The sequence below is a fragment of the Sinocyclocheilus rhinocerous genome, unplaced genomic scaffold, assembly GCF_001515625.1.
Source record: "Sinocyclocheilus rhinocerous isolate Xijiao unplaced genomic scaffold, SAMN03320098_v1.1 scaffold28, whole genome shotgun sequence".
In the NCBI taxonomy this organism is placed as follows: domain Eukaryota; kingdom Metazoa; phylum Chordata; class Actinopteri; order Cypriniformes; family Cyprinidae; genus Sinocyclocheilus; species Sinocyclocheilus rhinocerous.
The window spans coordinates 458,006-476,752 of NW_015652416.1; the positions used below are offsets into that span (position 1 = coordinate 458,006).

Consider the following 18,747-nt stretch of genomic DNA (forward strand, 5'->3'; position numbering starts at 1 on the left):
TTTTTTTTTTTCATTTTATTTCAGTGTGGTTAAATTCCTTGTTTTTAAATTAAATTTTTTTATCTAATATTTATATTTTATCCAAGCTGTATAATAGTTTTAGGTTTCATTTTAATTGAAGTCGACAATAACAACACTGTAAATGACAGGATAGGACTATTAAAACTATAGTAATATGAAAATTTATATTCTTAAAACAGAATAAATGTATTTGTATGTGTAATGCAAAGTGGGAAAAACAGCTAAAGAATGTCAGATGACAAAAATGATCCACATGCTATGATACATTAAATCTTTACATATCAATTATAAATGTCAAAAAGTAAAACCAAAAAGAACCAAAAGTAAAACAATTGAAAAAAGGACAAATACAAAACATCATAATGATTTATTATTATGATTATGATTTCATAACTCGTTTCTAAATGCTAGTGGTGCTTGCAAGCATCACTGTTATTATATTGTTTTTAGGTAAAGTTAGTGATTTGAACAAACCCTTCAGTGTAACCCGTCCAGCACCGTTTTCTGCTCCAGATATAATTGGTCATTTACGGATTTGTCTGTTGTGTGTGAAACTGCTCATCAGACCAGCAGCAGAGGCAGGAGGTCGGCGAGAGAGAGCGCAGGGTGATCATTTCCATCTCCATGGCTCCGCCCATGCCCACCTACCCGTCGCCCCGTGCCCACCGCAGACGCCAGCAGAGAGACAGACCCCTCACCACGGTAAACATCGGCCCGCCGGCCTGCAGCTCTGATCTGTAGTGTGATTCCTGTAGACGGAGTGTTGATGATGGTGTGTCTGTGTGTTTAGGAAAGGACAGAGAGAGACATAGAAACTCAGACAACACAAGCACAGGTAAACACACACCTGTGTGTCACGCTGAAACACTGCATGGAGATCTTTGATTTTAGCTGAATGAATCCATTCTTGTTGTTCTTTATTTCTGTATTTTTGCCTTGTGAAAAAGACGTACACTTTAGCATTCTTTTCAAAAAGCATTTATAACGCAAATAACATATTTTAAAAGAATATACTTAAGCACATAGTTAATGTAATATTTTCGGACAGTTTATTGCATGTTATTTGAAATTAAATTAAAATATATCATAGTTTAAATTTATACTAAATGCAATTAGTTGAACTTAAGGGTGTTAAGAGAGTGACCCACTTAAATTGTATGTCTTTGCATATAATTTCTTCATTTCTTATTTTGTCTTTGAAATATGGTTAAAGTTTACTGCCGAACATTTATAGTACACTAAAATGAACTTTAATGTCATTTCTGTTGAAAGTTGTATGTTATGTATTTAAATATATTTAAATACACATTTGAAATGGTGAAATTTGCAGTTCAGTACATTTAAATGTAATTATTATATTAACTTTAGCCTCTTAACTGTCACCCCCCTTTCTGAACATAGATATGAAAATACACAAACTTAAATGGTTGTAATTCATGAACTCTTTGGAATACATGCCTAAGGCTGACATTTAAAAAAAAATGAAAGGGTAAAAAAGTTTTGAAAAGAAGTTTAAGTTTACTGTAAAGAAAATGCACTGTACTAAAACATTTTTTATTTTATATAAAACTGCATGTCTAGTTATGTTCCAAATTTGAAGTTGATATCACAAAAATTGCAGTCCCTGTGAGATTTTTTTAGTCCCATATACCAAACTGAATTTTTAAAATGCATTTTCTTGTAACAAATTTATACATTTCTGTCACAATATTATTTTGTTTTATTTTTATTATATAAATATTTCAGTAAATTTTGTAATATTACACTTTTCACTGCCAAAAAGGGGGAGGAGCCCACTAAAAGAATTTAAAGTACCATTTCCATAACACAATGTCAAATTTAAAAATAGTTTCACAGGATGAATTTTGAGTTTTTAAACTTTCAAATAATATCTAATTTTGGATGATTAGTAAAATATGTGATAGGGGAAAAGGATAATAAAAAAGATTGCCAGGCAGTTAACAGGTTAAATGGAATATTGAATAACACACTTCAGCTAAAATTATAATGAAATATTTTACAAGTGCTTTAGTATGCTAGTCAACACATCAAAATGTGTACTTTAATGCATGATAAAAAGATTATTAAAACATAATGATTTAAAATGTTTGTTTTTTTTACTTTTCATTTGATATTATTAGAAAATGCCCTTTTTGAAAGTACTGACTGTAAGTGTTTTAAGAAATATATGAATGTGTATTTACACTTATTAAGTACACTTTCAGTTCACTAATATTATATTATCTGCAAGTATGGTTGCTTAAAAATAGACTTTTTTTTAGGATTTTTAATAGGATATAGGATTTTTATAGGATTTTAAATATGCTACAAGTGCACACTTAAAACAATTAAGCACACTTCTTTTTCACAAGGGTCATACCTTGCAAAGTATGTTATCAACATGCACGTACTTCACAGTCATTTAGAGATTTTTGACATTTTCTTTGCACTGATGTTCATAAAATCATAATGTTTTAGTTTATGCATTTATTTTCAGCCTCATAGTTTGTATCTGTAAAGCAGATGCAGGTAAACAACTATATTAACCAGGTTGCCAGTTTCTTTCTTTTTTTACCCATGCATAAGTAGTCATTTCAGTCAAATGATTATTTAATGATTATTTTGATCCAGCTGTTCTAAAAAACAGGGAGTGTCTCTCTGGATGTCGTGCTTTAAGGACATTAAGCACTTACTTATTTGTACCAGGCTGGTCATTATGAAAATAACTCCTCTTTTGCAGCAAGCCATGTGGACAAACAACGTTTATTTCTTTGTTAAGCCTCCTATAATAACGCTATTTATTTCAGGATGTTCATGGGTTGCTGACAGGTGTTCAGTCATCTGTGCTGGATTACATATCTTTACTTAGTACACCATGACTTAGAGAAATATTTCACCCCACAAAAAATTAAAATGTGCTTATTTACTTACTCTCAGGCCATCCAAGATGTTTTCTGATGAGGAGTTTGTTTCCTCATCAGAACAGATTTGGAGAAATGTATTCATTCCATCACTTGCTCACCAATGGATCCTCTGCAGTGAATGGGTGCCGTCAGAATGAGAGTCCAAACAGCTGATAAAAACATCACAATAATCCACAAGTAATCCAAATCACTCCAGTCCATCAACAGAAAAGAAAAAAAATCCAACATTAAGGCATTTTAACTTTAAATCATCACTTCTGGCCAAAATATGAGTCCATAATGTATGTGAATTGGGTGTTGTAAATGTTTCAGTGCTGCAGAACTGAGGACGTCTTTTTAATTATATATAATCACCTAAATCTATATTATCACGTTGTTTTTTGACAAACACAGTGAATCACGGCTGTTCTTTCAGTTCCAGTATGGAAGCAGATGCACCCTCATTGTGTTCATTTCTGTGTTCATGTTCATCCTCATATTCATATCCATTTTTGTGTTTGTATGTGTTGTAGCTCCAAAGCACCCGGTCCTCCTCCCCTACTGAGTGTTGTCATTTTTCCCCATGGAGCAGAAAGGTATTTTACCCCCAAATGTCTCCTAAATCCTATGTTCACGCTGATCTGGAAACAGTTTTACATCCCTAATCAAATCATAATCATGGGGATGAGGCCAAAACTGCTTCCAGATCAGTGGTTTATCAGAACATCTTACATAAGATTTGGTTTGGTAGAACCTTCAAAACATGTCTGTGTTAATGTTATTTAACACACATAAGTGTTATTATAAACATAATCAGATATTGTTAACTTCTGAATGTAAACCAAATCTTAACAGGACTCTTTTTGTGTTTGTCTAACATCTATAATTCTTTAAAACGTCTCTTCTGATGCTACTACCTTCTAACATCAGCAGTACGCCTGAACTTTCATCTGGATATGCCAATGTCAAAATGATGATCTTCTGTGCATATGTGTGCAAATCTGAATTATGGAAAATGGGTGTGAATTGATTTTCAGGGGCATTTTTGACCTTTATAAGAGCATACACTAACGTTCAAAAGTTTTTCTTCTCAGCTTTTTATAAATGAGGCCCCAGAACTTCTTTTCAGAAATGTGAGATAAAATGTCTCAATTTACCTTTTTTTTTAATAACATATGGAAATGAGCTTCCATATGTTTTTGCATATACAAGTCACTTTGAATTATCTTCATTATCTTTGCCCTCGTTTCTGACCCTGGTAATGCTGTATAAATCAACACTAGCACAGACTAATAAAGCACTGCCCTTCTCATAGCCTCTCCAGCATTATGCTCCTGAAATACTATGTGAAGAATGTCTACGGGAAACACACACACACACACGGAAGTGCGCAGGTCTGAGGTTTCTTAATGACAGGGTTTCCAGGGTAGAGCTGCTGTCTGACTGTGTGTGTGTGTGTGTGTGTGTGTGTCTGTGGCAGAAAAATATAATTGCCCATCAGCTCCCGGCACTGTGGCTTACCCACAAACCCCTGCCTGAGTGACTGACTCCAAGATGCTTTAAAGAGCGAACACTCTGTCATAAGTTCCCTTTTGAAATTTTCTCTTCACTTGTCACTTGCTGTTGCTTGTCTTTTCTGGTCCATTTAAGGCATATTTAGGGTCCAAAATTAATTTAAAAAAAAAAAATAGCTTCATTTCTTAAAGTTACTGGCTGTGATGGGTTTTGGCAACATAATGCATGCTTTTAAGTAAAATGAAGAAACAATATAATACAATATAATATAATATATATATATATAGTTATATAAAGTAATATATAATATAAAGTAATATGATCTAATCTCTCATCAACACAACCAGTACAAGATGTTTTATGCTGCAAGTTTTCCTCTAGAAATTAATTTAGTGACACATAATAATGGAATAGATGGGACACTAATGAAAAAATGAGGAACAAAATCACATGGTTTATATTTTTGTGCAGTTTTACGTATTCATACTGGCTCATCCTGCGTGGTTGCAATGAATATGGAAAAATAAACTTTCATTATTTGCTAATTATTTTATATTTTAAAAAATATATTATTATTGCTATTATTTTATTATGTTCAAACTTTACAATGTCTCACTCTGTATTTATATATAAAAACATTATTATTATTTTTAATGTTTTTTATTTATTTATATTTTTTTATTGACTTATTTTTTAATCACTTGCCATTGCAAGATTGCCAAAAGTTTCATGTTGGACTCTAGACATTTTGTAGACATATTATAAGGTTCACTTTCTCTGGTTTCCTCGTGCTCCTTTACGCTCTGTGTTTCTCTCTTTCTGCTGCTGAACTTCATGAATGGCATTCTTTCATTCCCCTGATGTCTCGTTTCTTTTCTAATCAAAATAGCTTTTGAACACGAGCCAGATGGAGAAATCAAACCGTCACATTTGGCTCTTTCCCAGCCCCCTACGTTCCCTCCTCTCCTGGCCATTTTGGCTCCATACACTCCTTTTTTCTTTTCTTTTTTTTTCCTGCTTTGATCCCGTGTTTTTCAAAACTCCACTTCACCCCTTGCCCCTCATTTCAGTGCCGGCAAACAAAACGGTCATAAACTCCCTTTGATTCAGTCCGTCTGTTTTTGTGGCGCTTCCCTCTTTCTTTTCGTCCTCTTCTGGTTTTGGGAGAAGTTTCCGTGGTAACACTTTTTTTTTTTTTTTTTGGCTGCTGTTTATTGTGAGATCCTCATTGGCCGGCTGGGAAAAGGACACACAAAGACTGAATATCACAGCTCGCTTTAACACTGTGCATGTTCATATGTGGCTGGGTGACAGCCACTAAACTCTCCAAACCTCTTTAGTTAACACTCAGTAAACTCCACAAGGTAAGTTAACTGATTAGATTAACTGCTAAGTTAACTATATGACAGGATTTAGCAAGTGTACTTCAGCTGGTTCTGTGAGTGACAGCTGAAAAGAAGGAATTGAACTTGCGTTGTGTTGTATACTTCATGAGGATATGCATTTGTTTAATTTCTTATAACTTTTTCTTGAAACTGTTGTACACTAATGCATCTCCATTGCTATTTACTTTACATGTTTCAGTGCTTCTTTATGCATGTGCATGTAGAACTAAAAATGTAAATTTGATCCAATTTTAAGTATGTTGTTCCACTTTTTCACAGACCTCATGAAATCAGAATAGATTTTTGTGGGTTTTTTGTCTATGTCTGTTAGCACTGAAGTATACTGCACACAAGTGCACTGCTAAATGTTAAATTTTAGCATATGTACACATTGAAAATGTTGTCTTCTTTTCCAGGAAAAATTAGCCAAAAGCAATAATGACGTATCCAGTTGCTGTAACAAATCGAACCAAGACCATTGGCTATTTATAAGAAAAGCAGCCCAACTTCCTGTTCCAATTGGAAATATGCCAATTTAGAAACATAAACTGCACTTATCAAGTGAATTCATGGGGTCTTAAGGATTAAAGCAAGTGGAACCATCATCGATTTGTTAGATACATCTATAAAAGCTTTCCCAACCTCAGTAACCTCATATTCATCACCGTAATGCTCTTCTAGGTTGCTCCTCCAGTAGATTCAGATTCAGAGGTGGTGGCTTTGGGCCACTGGCCGAAGTGCCCGATCCCGAATGTGCCCTCAACGCTGGACAAACAGACCAACTGGGCTGGAATCTTACCACTGCCCACCCCAGAGGAGAAGATGAAGACAGACTCTCAAGTCATCAACTCATGCATCGTTCCCATTAACGTAACAGGTAAATGCCCCCTAGTGTTTGCTGTCGATAATGCATGCTGAGTCAGGGCTGAGTATGACACTTCAATGGTAGCAGCATATAATGTTTTTTGTAAAATATAATTTCATTATTATAAGGAAAATTAAAGGTTGCATTTATTTTACTATTGCTCAAGTACATACTATAGGGCTCAAGTCTGGTGACGCTGTCACTACTGAAGGAGAACTTTGGTCCATTAGAATCTAGTGTTGTTGTAAATGTGTAAAAAAAAAAAATCAGTGTAGAAACAATTTGTTTGTCATAAATTGCTAGTAGATTTCACAAACAATTACAAAGAAATGGCAAGCAACACAATTACACAAGAACTTTTGAAGGGGAAATACCAAAATTGTATTTTCTAGTAAAACATGGTCCAATAATCTACACTGTAACAGGAATCTTAACAGATAATACCGGAAGCTTTTGTGCCAATTCTTGATTAAAATGCCATTTCTGTCATTGACAATGAACTGTAGTAGTAGTAGTAGTAGTAGTTCCAAACATAACAATTAGTACATTTCGTGTTTTTATTTTTTATAAATATATTTGAGCTATTTTGTGTATCTCATGCAATTCAAAAATTTACAAATGATTTTAACAGATGTTATGCAATGATTAAAAGCTACTGAGTTGTGATACAGGTAGGGTTAAGGACAGGTTTGGTGGTATGGGTAGGTTTAAGGGTTGGTTAATGGGGTCAACAGTGTACAATCAATTTGATTACTATAAGGAAACACTGTTTATATTACAAAATATTGATAAATTAATAAGTGTTTTTTTTTTTGAAAACTGATTTGTTTTCTCTTGTTGATGAGTGATTCAAGGAATATCCTGTTTAATTACAGTCAAACCAAAAATCATTCAGACACCTTCATTTTTCACATTATCACTATAGTTTAGAAAATGGTGACAAGAACTCAGAGTTAAACTGTGTCAGAACAAATTCATCTTGATAATGCCATCCTTCTGTTAGACTGTCTCACAAATGAATTAGCTTGAATAGCTGTCAGCTGTTAAATTTAAGTACACAATTAGATAACACCAGTTTAGGTCAACCAATTACCAAGCAATGCTTAATTTTGTTCAGTCTGTGGTGTAAAAAGTTTGCATTAGCAATTAAAGAAAAACACTTAAGCACAACATGGTCAGGTCAAAGTGTCTGAATTTTTGGTCCCAAATTTTTTATCAATTTTACCGGTAGTGCACTGTATGATGAATTTTTAATAATATGTCACAGTTTACTTTATTTTGCTATCCTCACTTATATAAATTAACTATAGTGTCCTGCACCCACTAGTAAAAAAAAAAATATCAAAAAATTATATCTGGTGTCTGAATGATTTTTGGTTTGACTGTATATACAGTAGTATACTGATATAAGTGTTGAGACAATAACAGCATGATCTGCAACCAAATTACAACTTGTGTTATGACTTTAGCAAGCATTTAGCTAAACATTTACAAATGATGAATAGTTTCAACTAGATCGGGTAATGCAAAAACATGAACAAATGATTAATAAATGATTTGTAAAGATGTGTAAACAATAGAATACTACACAACAAACGCAGACCAAATATGTGACCCTGGAGCACAAACGCAGTCATAAGTAACACGGGTATATTTGTAGCAATACCCAACAATACATTGTATGGGTCAAAATGATCGATTTTTCTTTTATGCCAAAAATCATCATGTTCCATGAATATATTTTGAAAATTTCCTACCATAAATATATAAAAACTTAATTTTTGATTAGTAATATGCATTGCTAAGAACTTCATTTGGACAACTTTAAAGGCGATTTTCTCAATTTTTAGATTTTTTTGCACTCTCAGATTCCAGATTTTCAAATAGTTGTATCTCGGCCAAACATTGTCCTAACAAACCATACATCAATGGAAAGCTTATTCAGCTTTCAGATGACGTATAAATCTCAATTTCAAAAAATTGACCCGTATGACTGGTTTTGTGGTCCATGGTCACATATGTGACCTTTACAGACTGTGATTGAGTGAATAATATGTGAATAGTTTGTGATGTGCTTAAAATTACCAATTAAGCTATTTTTTTCACATTTTACAATGTTAGGTAATATGTGAACTGAACTTTATTGACATTTGTTAGCATTTGAAAGTACATCAACAAATTTCTGTAAAAATCCTTTAGATTTGTGAAAAGTGCATGATGATATGAACTGGATGTTTGATGACATAAGCATTTTAATTTACATGAAATAATGATCTGTTAATTATTAGGTAGTGTTTAATACGTTCATTAGTAAACATTAACAAGCACATAATCTCATACTTCTAGCTATGTGAATATATATTTACAAATGATCTGTTAAGCATTACATACTGTTTATTAGTGGTTTATTAATGAAAGTTATTATCGAACAGTCTATGTTACACCTCATAACTAAATCTAATTGAGAGTATCATCATCTTGACCAAAGTTCTCCTCTGGCATCAATGAACAGAAGAATTGCCTTGTGAGTACGCTGAATTTTGCGTGTATTGTTTTCAGAGGAGGGAGCCAACGCTACTTCCCCCTCAGCGATATCAGCTTTCCTAAGTGAGAGATTTTTTACATGTCCATTAAGTTTCCCCCTTCAGTATCAGTGACACTTCATTCCCTAACCATCACCATCTAGAATAATGTGCGGAGAGAGAAATGGGGTTGCCATCTCAGCCATAATAACACTCTCATTTTGGCTATTGTAGCTTTCTAATTTAATGAAAAAAGCTGTTTTGATTTTCACATTACTAGCACATGCTGTTATAAGTCAGCGTTAAGTGGCCAATAACTTTATAAATGAAGAGTTAGTAGTCCTGAAACATAGATGGCTAAAGTAAATGTGTGATTTTTTAGTTTCTGGTTTTAAAGGGTAGATTATAATTGCTTTAGACATTTGCCGTTTTAGACCTTTTGCTTATTCCCATAAAAACATGTCAGGAAAATGCTTGACAGACAGAGGCAAAAAAAAAAAAAAAAGTCAAAGCATGGGCTGTTCCGCTGTTTTTAAAAAAAAAATTTTAATAAGGCCATGATCAGACCCTTTTTATTCCATGACATGTGATTAATGTTTAAACATAGATGAAACATGGTTTTGAGAATTTCTTCAAGTTGTTAGAAGGGCCCAAACTGAAGAATCACCCAAATACATTAGAATAATAACAGTATTAGACACACTGGAAAGTAGGTTAAAATCTGCAAGTCATGAAATTTGAAACAAAAAAGTTCTTAGTTGTCATGGTAACTTACTTTGTGCCAGGAAATGCAAAGAGTCAAGAAAGCGTTTTGTGCATGCTAATCAGTTGCATTAGAATTACAAAGAGGCCAAATATATCTACTCTGGGCTTGACTGGAACGGGACATTTGAGGTGTGTGTCAGCAAGGATTGAGTCAAAGACAGTGTTGACTGGAAATTGCACATCACAGGCACAGTGGTGTAATTGGTGCTCAAAGGGCCAAGCCTTGCAATCACATGAGAGTCATGATGCATGACACTGGACAAACATCAAAACAAATAGAGCTCAAGAGTACAGCAGCAGACTGCAGTCTAGAGTAAGGCTGGGGTCGGGTAGGACAGCAATTCTCCCATTTTCAACCCTGGTTGTTTTCTGTTCTGACGTCCTGAATATGTCGCTCCTTTCACCTTGCATGATGTTGCGTATTGTCCAGTGTACTTTTGTGTCGGTTAAAATATTTTAACATGAATGAAAACCATCTTTTTGTTGCATTTTATATATATATATATATATATTAGTTAAGATACTAGTTATATTAGTTAAGATACATTATTTTCATCTTGACTAAAATATTGTATTTAGCATCAAAAATCTCAGTGGTTTATGAGTGTGAGAAACATGGGAGGGAGAAGTAGAAAAAAGTGGCTTGTACCCAACAGCAGGCCAGTGTGCGCTGCTCACTAGTCCATTCGCAATCAGTGCTTCAACGGCGAAGGAAGCTAAGGAGACGGAAAACGATCACTGGCATTCCCAGACGCGTGCAGCAAGATTTTGGTGTGTGAACCTGTAACATTTTTTTATTACTCTATGTTTTCATTATTTGTTTATTTACAGTAAAGAATAAGGCATATAATAAGAGTAAATGGCATGTATAAAACATTATTTATTACTGAAAAATCGTTTATTGTTTTTTAGATTCTGACGAGTCTCCAGTGGCCAGAGAACGCACAGTGATGGTCCATAACAACCCTGAAATTTGCCAAGAGGATCTCACACTCTCTCATCTCAACACCAAGGACTCTGGTTGCCAGACAGAAGAATCCCTGATTGTTGGGGCTGCACCCTCACGTAGACGGATCAGAGCACCTTTCACCTTGCATGATGTTGCGTATTGTCCAGTGTACTTTTGTGTCGGTTAAAATATTTTAACATGAATGAAAACCATCTTTTTGTTGCATTTATGATTTTATAATGCATACATTTTTTTCTTCTGAGATGTGCTGTTAACCTTGTATATTGATGCATAACTTATGTAGAACGCCAAACTTTTTTTATATATGTGACGTGAAAGCAGTTATATACTGTAAAACGTAAAATATATACTCTGTATAAAAAATAAATAAATAAATGGCAGGGCGTGACTGTGTCACTGTCCCATTCCACAGGCAACATATCTTCTCTGCCTGACAACTCTGACACAATGTTCACCGCCTCAGTAGGCTCCCGTCTGCGTTCTCGAAGCCTCCCACGGGAGGGAGGGCGATTGGTGGACGAAGGCCATGATAACAGTGATGAGGATCAGGAGGAGGAGGATGAGGAAGAGCTGTCCCCGTTTGAGGCAGAGGACTTCCTACCAGTCCCAGGGGAACATATTCTAAAAGATGATGAAGAAAGCACTGATGACCAGGCAATCCCAGAGGGCCAGCATAACAGTTTGAAATTCAAGCAGCATGCTGGAAGTACAGAGCATGACTGGATAGAGAGGGGTCGATCCCATCTGCCTCGGAAAGCTGACATGGGTAGCTGTGAGATTTCCTCCAGTTCTGATACATTCAGTAGCCCCATTCACTCCGTTTCCAATGCTGGTGTGCTGACTAGCCAAATGGACCACAAGGAGGATCACCAGTCCTCGAGCGGCAATTGGAGTGGTAGCAGTTCTACCTGTCCCTCCCAGACATCAGAGACCATTCCACCTGCAGCCTCACCCCCACTCACCGGATCATCCCACTGTGATTCAGAACTATCGTTGAATGCAGCTACCAATACTAATGATGACTCCACCGGCTTCATTATTGATCCATATCCTGGAGACCGATCACAAGGCCTCCGTAGCCATAGGACAGGTTCATTAACTTCCACTGCGACTGACATGCTTGATGATACTGGAGTCAACACTGCCAGTGAGGGTGAGTGGAGCTATCCACACTACAGGCACAACATGCCTTGCCATCCCGACTTCAGTCCTGAGCACTCTAGGGCAGAGAATATCCTAGAAAGTCCCAGTTTTGCTAGCATAGCCACTTTTGAAAGTTTAACAGATAGGCCACCATCTGAAAAGGCTGACACCACCTCACACTTTTCTATAGATGCCGAGGGCTACTATACCTCCATGCACTTTGACTGTGGTCTTAAAGGTAGTAAAAGCTTCACGTATAACTATACATGCATAGATAAGCAGCAGGCAGAATATGGACATCAAACAAGCACACTTGGGAGATGTAGTCTCTCTCTAAGGAAACCAAAGGTGAAGCCATCCCCACCAAAACGCAGCTCATCCTTGAAGAAAATAAGCAGCCATGTTGGACCTCCCACTGACAAGAACGAACCAAAGAATGCTGTCGGTCAGAACAAATCTATGTCTTCCGGTGAGAGAACACAGCATGTGGGGTTGAACAGAGGCTCCTCAAGTCAGCTGGAGAGTGAGGAGCCACTGGGGGCTTGGGGTGTTGAGAGTTCTACAGAGATTCCAGAAGTTGCTTTGTTTGGCTCCACAGAAACACATTCCTTCAAGGACGAAGGAGCTGTCCAGTCAGACTATGCAGATCTCTGGCTTCTTAATGACTTGAAATCCAATGATCCTTACAGATCGTTGTCAAATTCCAGCACAGCTACGGGTACCACTGTCAACGAATGCATTAAGTCACAGGAGAGCTCTGAATCCCAGACTTCCCAGTCAGAATCTAGGGCCACTACTCCTTCATTACCATCGGTGGAAAGCGAGTATAGATTGCCTTCACCAGAAAAGCTGGTAGGTCTAGCGTCACCTTCCAGTGGCTACTCAAGCCAGTCAGAGACACCAACATCATCTCTTCCGTCGGCTTTCTTCCCAAACGCTCACCCAATGTCCCCTACTGGTGGCAAAAGGAAACCCAAAGTCCCAGAGAGGAAGTCCTCACTTGCTTCTTTTCAGAAGTACTCATCCAAAAGGGACCTGGAATTGCCTATTATACCTCCCTCCCATCTTGACCTAAGTGCCCTTCCCAATGTCAGCAAGCCTTCAATTCACACAAACCAGATGCACATCCTCCACCAGAGCAAACAAAATGCAGCAGCTATAGCAGAAACCAAGCGTGAGAGTCTGGCAACTTCGGTTTCAAGTGATGAGCTGGCAGTCACTAGTCCTTTGGCCATCACTCCTACGGTACTTCGTTCAGTTCAACTACGTTCAGTTGGCAAATCTGGAGAAGGGAGCCACGATCGACCTATAACTGATACTGCCACTAGGCCTAAGTGTCCCACTGTGACTATCATTACCCCACCTACTCACAATAAACCCCATGAAACTAGGAAGCCTCCACCCTATAGACCCCTTTTCATAGAAACCACCTCTCAGGACAATTGTGAATCACTGTTTACCCCAGTAGATGGACTAGCTGCTAAGAATATAGCAAGCCATTTTGGTGCAACAAATAGATACGACCGATTAGCCCCATCACCTCTTTGGAGCATGACTGCTTTTAAGGCCCCGTCTGAGCAGGTGAACATGGATGAAGTGATGTCTGAAAATTCTCGAGAAGTTGCAGAAGATGTGAGCACCTCAAATAATTTATTTCCCCAGAGTAGTCTGGAAGTGGAGCAAATCCAACCATGGAAATCTGAGCCAAATGTGGGAAGCCCTTGTCAGAATGGTCTTGGAAAGAGGTCAGATGGTCTTGACCAAGTGCCTGATATTGTCAATCAAAGATCAGAGACATTGCAAGCTTATCTAATCAGCAGTGCTGAAGAAGAATCTATAACATCAGGTGTTCCAACCAGAAGTGCCTCACAGGAACTTGTAGAGGAAGGGTCAACACCAGACACAGAGGACTATTTCAGCAAAGGTTTGTTTGTGTAATATTTCTATTACTAAGTAAACTAGCTTCCATTTTGTGTAAAGCTTAAACATTTTGAATTGGAATGAGTTTTAGAGTTTCTATTTCAGAGTCCACACCAAGCGATCCAACTGTGTCCCCTCTGACAGACGAATCCAAAACCGAGGATGATAGTGTTTTTCTTTCACCAAGTAAAAGTCGCACAACAGAGGATCTCTTTGCCATGATTCACAGGTGTGTTTATCTAGTAGATTTTTGATGATCTTAGAAATTACTGAAAATCGCTAAATGTTTATTGTCTCTTGTTTTGTTTTTGCCATCTCAGGTCAAAACGAAAAATGCTGGGCAGGAAAGATTCTGAAGAAATGTCAGTGCGGAGCCGTTTAGCGGTTGTTTCTGGGAATGGCTCTGCAACTAATCCTGCAACCTCGCCCAGCACCCCAAACATGCCTGCAAGTCCTTCTACTCAAACTGGGGCTCAGAGAACCCCGGGCCCAATTTACAGGAGTGCCAAAAAGTCCAGTACCTCAAATGAAGAGTTCAAATTGCTGCTGTTGAAAAAGGGAAGTCGGTCCGACTCCAGTTATCGCATGTCAGCTACAGAGATCCTTAAGAGCCCAGTTGCACCCAAAGGGCCCGGTGAGCTCCTGATGGAGGGTTCTAGACCATTTGAGGAGCCTCTCTCTCCTTTACAACAACAACTTCCAGAGGGAACTCCCGAGCAAATGCCCAGCCCCTTTCCCAAATCGTATGCTGAGGGCTTTTCTCCAAAAGCTTTTCCCACATCTGCCTCAACTAGACAAGGCCGGTCAAGGATGCCGCCAGCTGCGAATAGCAGCCGCTACAGTACACGTAGTCGGCTGTACACTGCTCCCATGCAGGCCATATCAGAAGGGGAAACAGAAAACTCAGATGGAAGCCCACACGATGACCGTTCCTCCTGAAAAATGCATCTTCACTTTTAGAATCAGTTTAGACACAATCTTTGACATCCGGTCTATAATGCTAGGCACTTGGCATACTCAATTCTGTTCTTAAGAACTAAGAAGACCGTAAACAAAATACGTAGCATCTGTACCATTTTGTATCAAGAAGAACAAAACATTCTAATAATGATTTTCAGTAGTGGTGTTCTAATAACTTCCATGAACATATTTATTTTGTGACACTTTGTGAATACTTTTTGTGTACCTTTCATTTTAGAATGAGAGTGGAGAAAACTACATGATAAAAATCCATCACTTTGTAATTACTCACATTGAATCAATTGCGGATGCTTTTTGTCACACACATTTAACATTGTCTAGAAAGATAAAAACAGTACTGTACTGGGGTAACTGTGAAAATGGGTCCAGATGGTATTAAAAGAAGGGAAAATCTTTCTTGTACCTTACACACAAACTGTTTATGGCAGACAGCTTGGGACAATCAAAGAGTGGCCTTTTGTATAGTTAGCTGTAGCATAAATGGGCTAAGTGCATTCGAGTTAGCCCGCAACTGGATCTTATTGGGCAAGAAATGTAGCTGTGTTGGAATATCCTGATGGCCAACCACTATTTTGCACTTCTTTTGGTACTGAAACATTGGTACTGGACATTTTAAAGAAATCTTACAAAAATGGCACAAAAGAAAAAGTGACATGAAAATAAATATCTATATAAAGAATATAAATTTAAAAAAATATGTATTTTTAATGAGATTAGCTTAAGAAGGTAATAGGCAAATTGTGTCCATATTTGGCATTTTTAAGATATTGAGCTTTTTAATGCACCATCTAATAATTTTAAACCAATGCTGTAATTAATGACCACATGATTCTTCCCTTTCATTCAGTATTTATCTTTTTAAAGCAAATTTCTTTAAAAAAAAATCAACCCATTGTTTCTATATCAATAAATTGATCTAAGAAAAATGACAACAGCTACAACACAGGCACTAAACGTATTCTGTGAATACTGTACCAATTGTTTCTAAAGTATATATATAATTCTGCTCTTTGTGAAGTGATTTTTTTGTTATTGATCACTGACCCACACAGCAGGACTAATACTGTGCAAGCGTTTTACAGCCAACTTGAAATTATGCCTCTAACGCAGTAGTTGTAGCTTTTCTATATTTCACTTTAATAGATCAAATTAACTGCATGCAATAAAACTTGAGAGGAGCCGATATTGGTACATCATTTTTTAAGCGTATCAAGGAATTTGCCTCATCAGATTTGTAAGGCCATGAGCTGTTTTTTGTCAAAAATCTGATTGAAACACTCTTGACAATCTTTTTCAAAGACATTTATATGTAGTAAACGGACTATGGCAGAATAATATTGTAGAAGGATAAGTAGAAGTTTTTAGAAGTGTGTAGTGGAAGTTTTGGTCAGGAGGCTTTTGCAGTTTGTGTTGCTTTGGGTTTGAATTTGCAATGTTGAGAGGGCAATGAGGAAAGTTACAAGAAGGACTTAAAGTTTGGTATCATCCTTGAAACTGATGGAAAACATATTCCTTTCTCAATGCTGTTGCTGTTTGTAGCACAGACAGTAAAATATCCAAAGAAAGACTACAGAGGTGTAGAGTCACGTCAGACTGAGAGACAGAGCAAGTCTGCAGTAAGAGGGTTTGTGTCTTGATAAAGACTTTCTTTTGCTGGAGCAACAAATAAATCTGTGCGTATGAGGATGTGCTGAAAAGGATGCAAATCAAAGGAAAGAGGTTGTAAAAAAGGTTGCAAAGGACAGATGAAAAAACATGGACTTGCACTACTGTTTGGTTATCGTTCAGCTTTTTTAAAATCAGCTTCCAAGAGCCACCTCATGTTTTTCATTTTGATACTAAAGCGAAAGGATTATTAGTATCTTGCTGGCTTTTATGAAATATTGGGCTTTGATAAATTTATGACTGCAGATTTATTTATGGATTTATGGACTTATGTTTTTCTTTTCAGAGGTTAAGCTTTAGTGGGTAAACACTGGTTTCAAAAGACAGACGAATTTAATGCAGACGATAAAACCACTTATAAATAATATTAAAAAATATGAATGGCATAAGCTACTCTGTTAATGATACTTTGAAACATAATGGTGTCCAGTGGTGTATTTGGTATTTCTCTCCTTTGTACCATTGACCTTCTGGTGTGTTTGCAATTTACCTTGCTTGGTGAGATTTAGTCTTTGGATCAAGTATTTAAGCTGTCCTCAACTATTCAATCACTAACAACTAACTAGCTTTAGGTAAAGATGTTATACAAAGGGGAAAAAACACATTTACAAATCTAAGCAATCTAAAAGTTGGCAAAGACTTTCACTATCCATCTCCAAGACAGAGGTAAACGATTTTGTAAGCTACCATTCCAACATTGTAAAGTCTAACCTTAAAATTTGCACTGATGTTTAGTATGTTTGTGAAGGTTTTCACATTGTCTATTGCTGTACCTAAGGCTATTTAAACAGGAATAGTTAACACATAGCAAAAGCAATTATGAATTGAAATCTCATATTGTTAAAGTTAAAGCATTCTTGGTGAATGGTAACATGAAAGATTTGTGTACCAAAGGATTTCAGAGTTAGACAAACACTTGCTGTACTGAACACACACACACAGTTACGTGATGTCTCTTCTGGTACTAGACTGAAGTCTTCAAGCAACTAAAATGATTTTTTGTTGTTTTTTTTTTGTAAAAACTTGTAAATAGAATACCTTTTTAAATCGTTTCCAGGGTGTTTCTTATGTAAAATGTTTTCAAAGTTTACATTAATTATAAGCCTTTGTATATTTTTGATCTGTGCAACACTTTTGAGTCTTGTATTTATTTTTTAGTAATCTTTGTGGAAAGTCCCATTGTAAAATGTCTCTAAAACCGTTTGCCAGCTTGTCTGGCTGTTTAGTAAATGTGCATAGAAGAGGCCAATAAATGTGACTGCTTTAAACACGTAAACGCCTGTGTGTGTAAATGTTAATTTATAAAGATAGGTGATAACGCTGAACTGGGTTGAAGTATGGTAAATTGTACCAGATTTTAAGTCATATCATTATATAAAGCTCAAGGATGCAATGGTTTTAAGAGAGTTTGAGATGCTGTAGTCGAATAAAATGAATGGCTTTTTGTTAGTGAAGTGTTAATGCGTAAACCAAGATATGAACTCAGCAAGTACCTGCTCTACTTTGACAGGTGTTTTCATAGTTTTTAGTTTTGAAACACTTTTATTCCACCCTGTTTCAGTGCTGTTTGAGTCTTATAACCAGCTAGATGCTGTGGTTTTGGTTAATTAGTGAACTGAGAGCCACCAATGATGACATTTAACAAAATGTATTGATTGGCATAGATCTACAAGCAGAGGCTAACTAGGATAAGTATCTTGAAAAGCATCATGCTTGCATTGCGTAGATTAGGTCAAACACATTTTGCCCTCATACTAAAATACTGAAGCCACAGTGCAGTTGTCAGTGTTTTAAAGGGGTCCTATACGGTGGCTGTGAAGTGCAAAGCAAATCACAATTTGGGGAGGAAAAAAAAAGGGAGGAAAAAAAAGTTTGACAAAAGGCGGGATCGAACCCGGGTCGATCGCGTCAAAAAGCCAACGACAAGCGGTATCCATCTGCGCCACTGGAGCTGATGTTTTACAGTCACTTTTAACTAAATGTAAATAGACACTCCATATTTTTAATTCCATAGTAAGGGCAATTCATACAATACATTTAAACTGAGCTACTTTAAGTAGATGTTTGCACTGATTAGATGAAGTGAAGATTA

General features: G+C 36.6%; 1 protein-coding gene across 1 annotated transcript in view; it reads left to right on the top strand.

Moving 5' to 3' along the window:
* The window catches only part of LOC107714972 (Nance-Horan syndrome protein-like), a 111,410-nt gene extending 93,484 nt beyond the window's left edge, over positions 1-17,926 (top strand). Inside the window, exons 3-11 of the mRNA XM_016520973.1 lie at positions 587-723; positions 812-856; positions 3,458-3,520; positions 6,506-6,701; positions 10,616-10,747; positions 10,889-11,057; positions 11,315-14,013; positions 14,115-14,238; positions 14,330-17,926. Of these exons, the coding sequence (XP_016376459.1) occupies positions 587-723; positions 812-856; positions 3,458-3,520; positions 6,506-6,701; positions 10,616-10,747; positions 10,889-11,057; positions 11,315-14,013; positions 14,115-14,238; positions 14,330-14,948 (4,184 nt within the window). The 3' untranslated portion in view covers positions 14,949-17,926. The remainder of the gene's footprint in view (positions 1-586; positions 724-811; positions 857-3,457; positions 3,521-6,505; positions 6,702-10,615; positions 10,748-10,888; positions 11,058-11,314; positions 14,014-14,114; positions 14,239-14,329) is intronic.
* Positions 17,927-18,747: the final 821 nt, after the last annotated feature.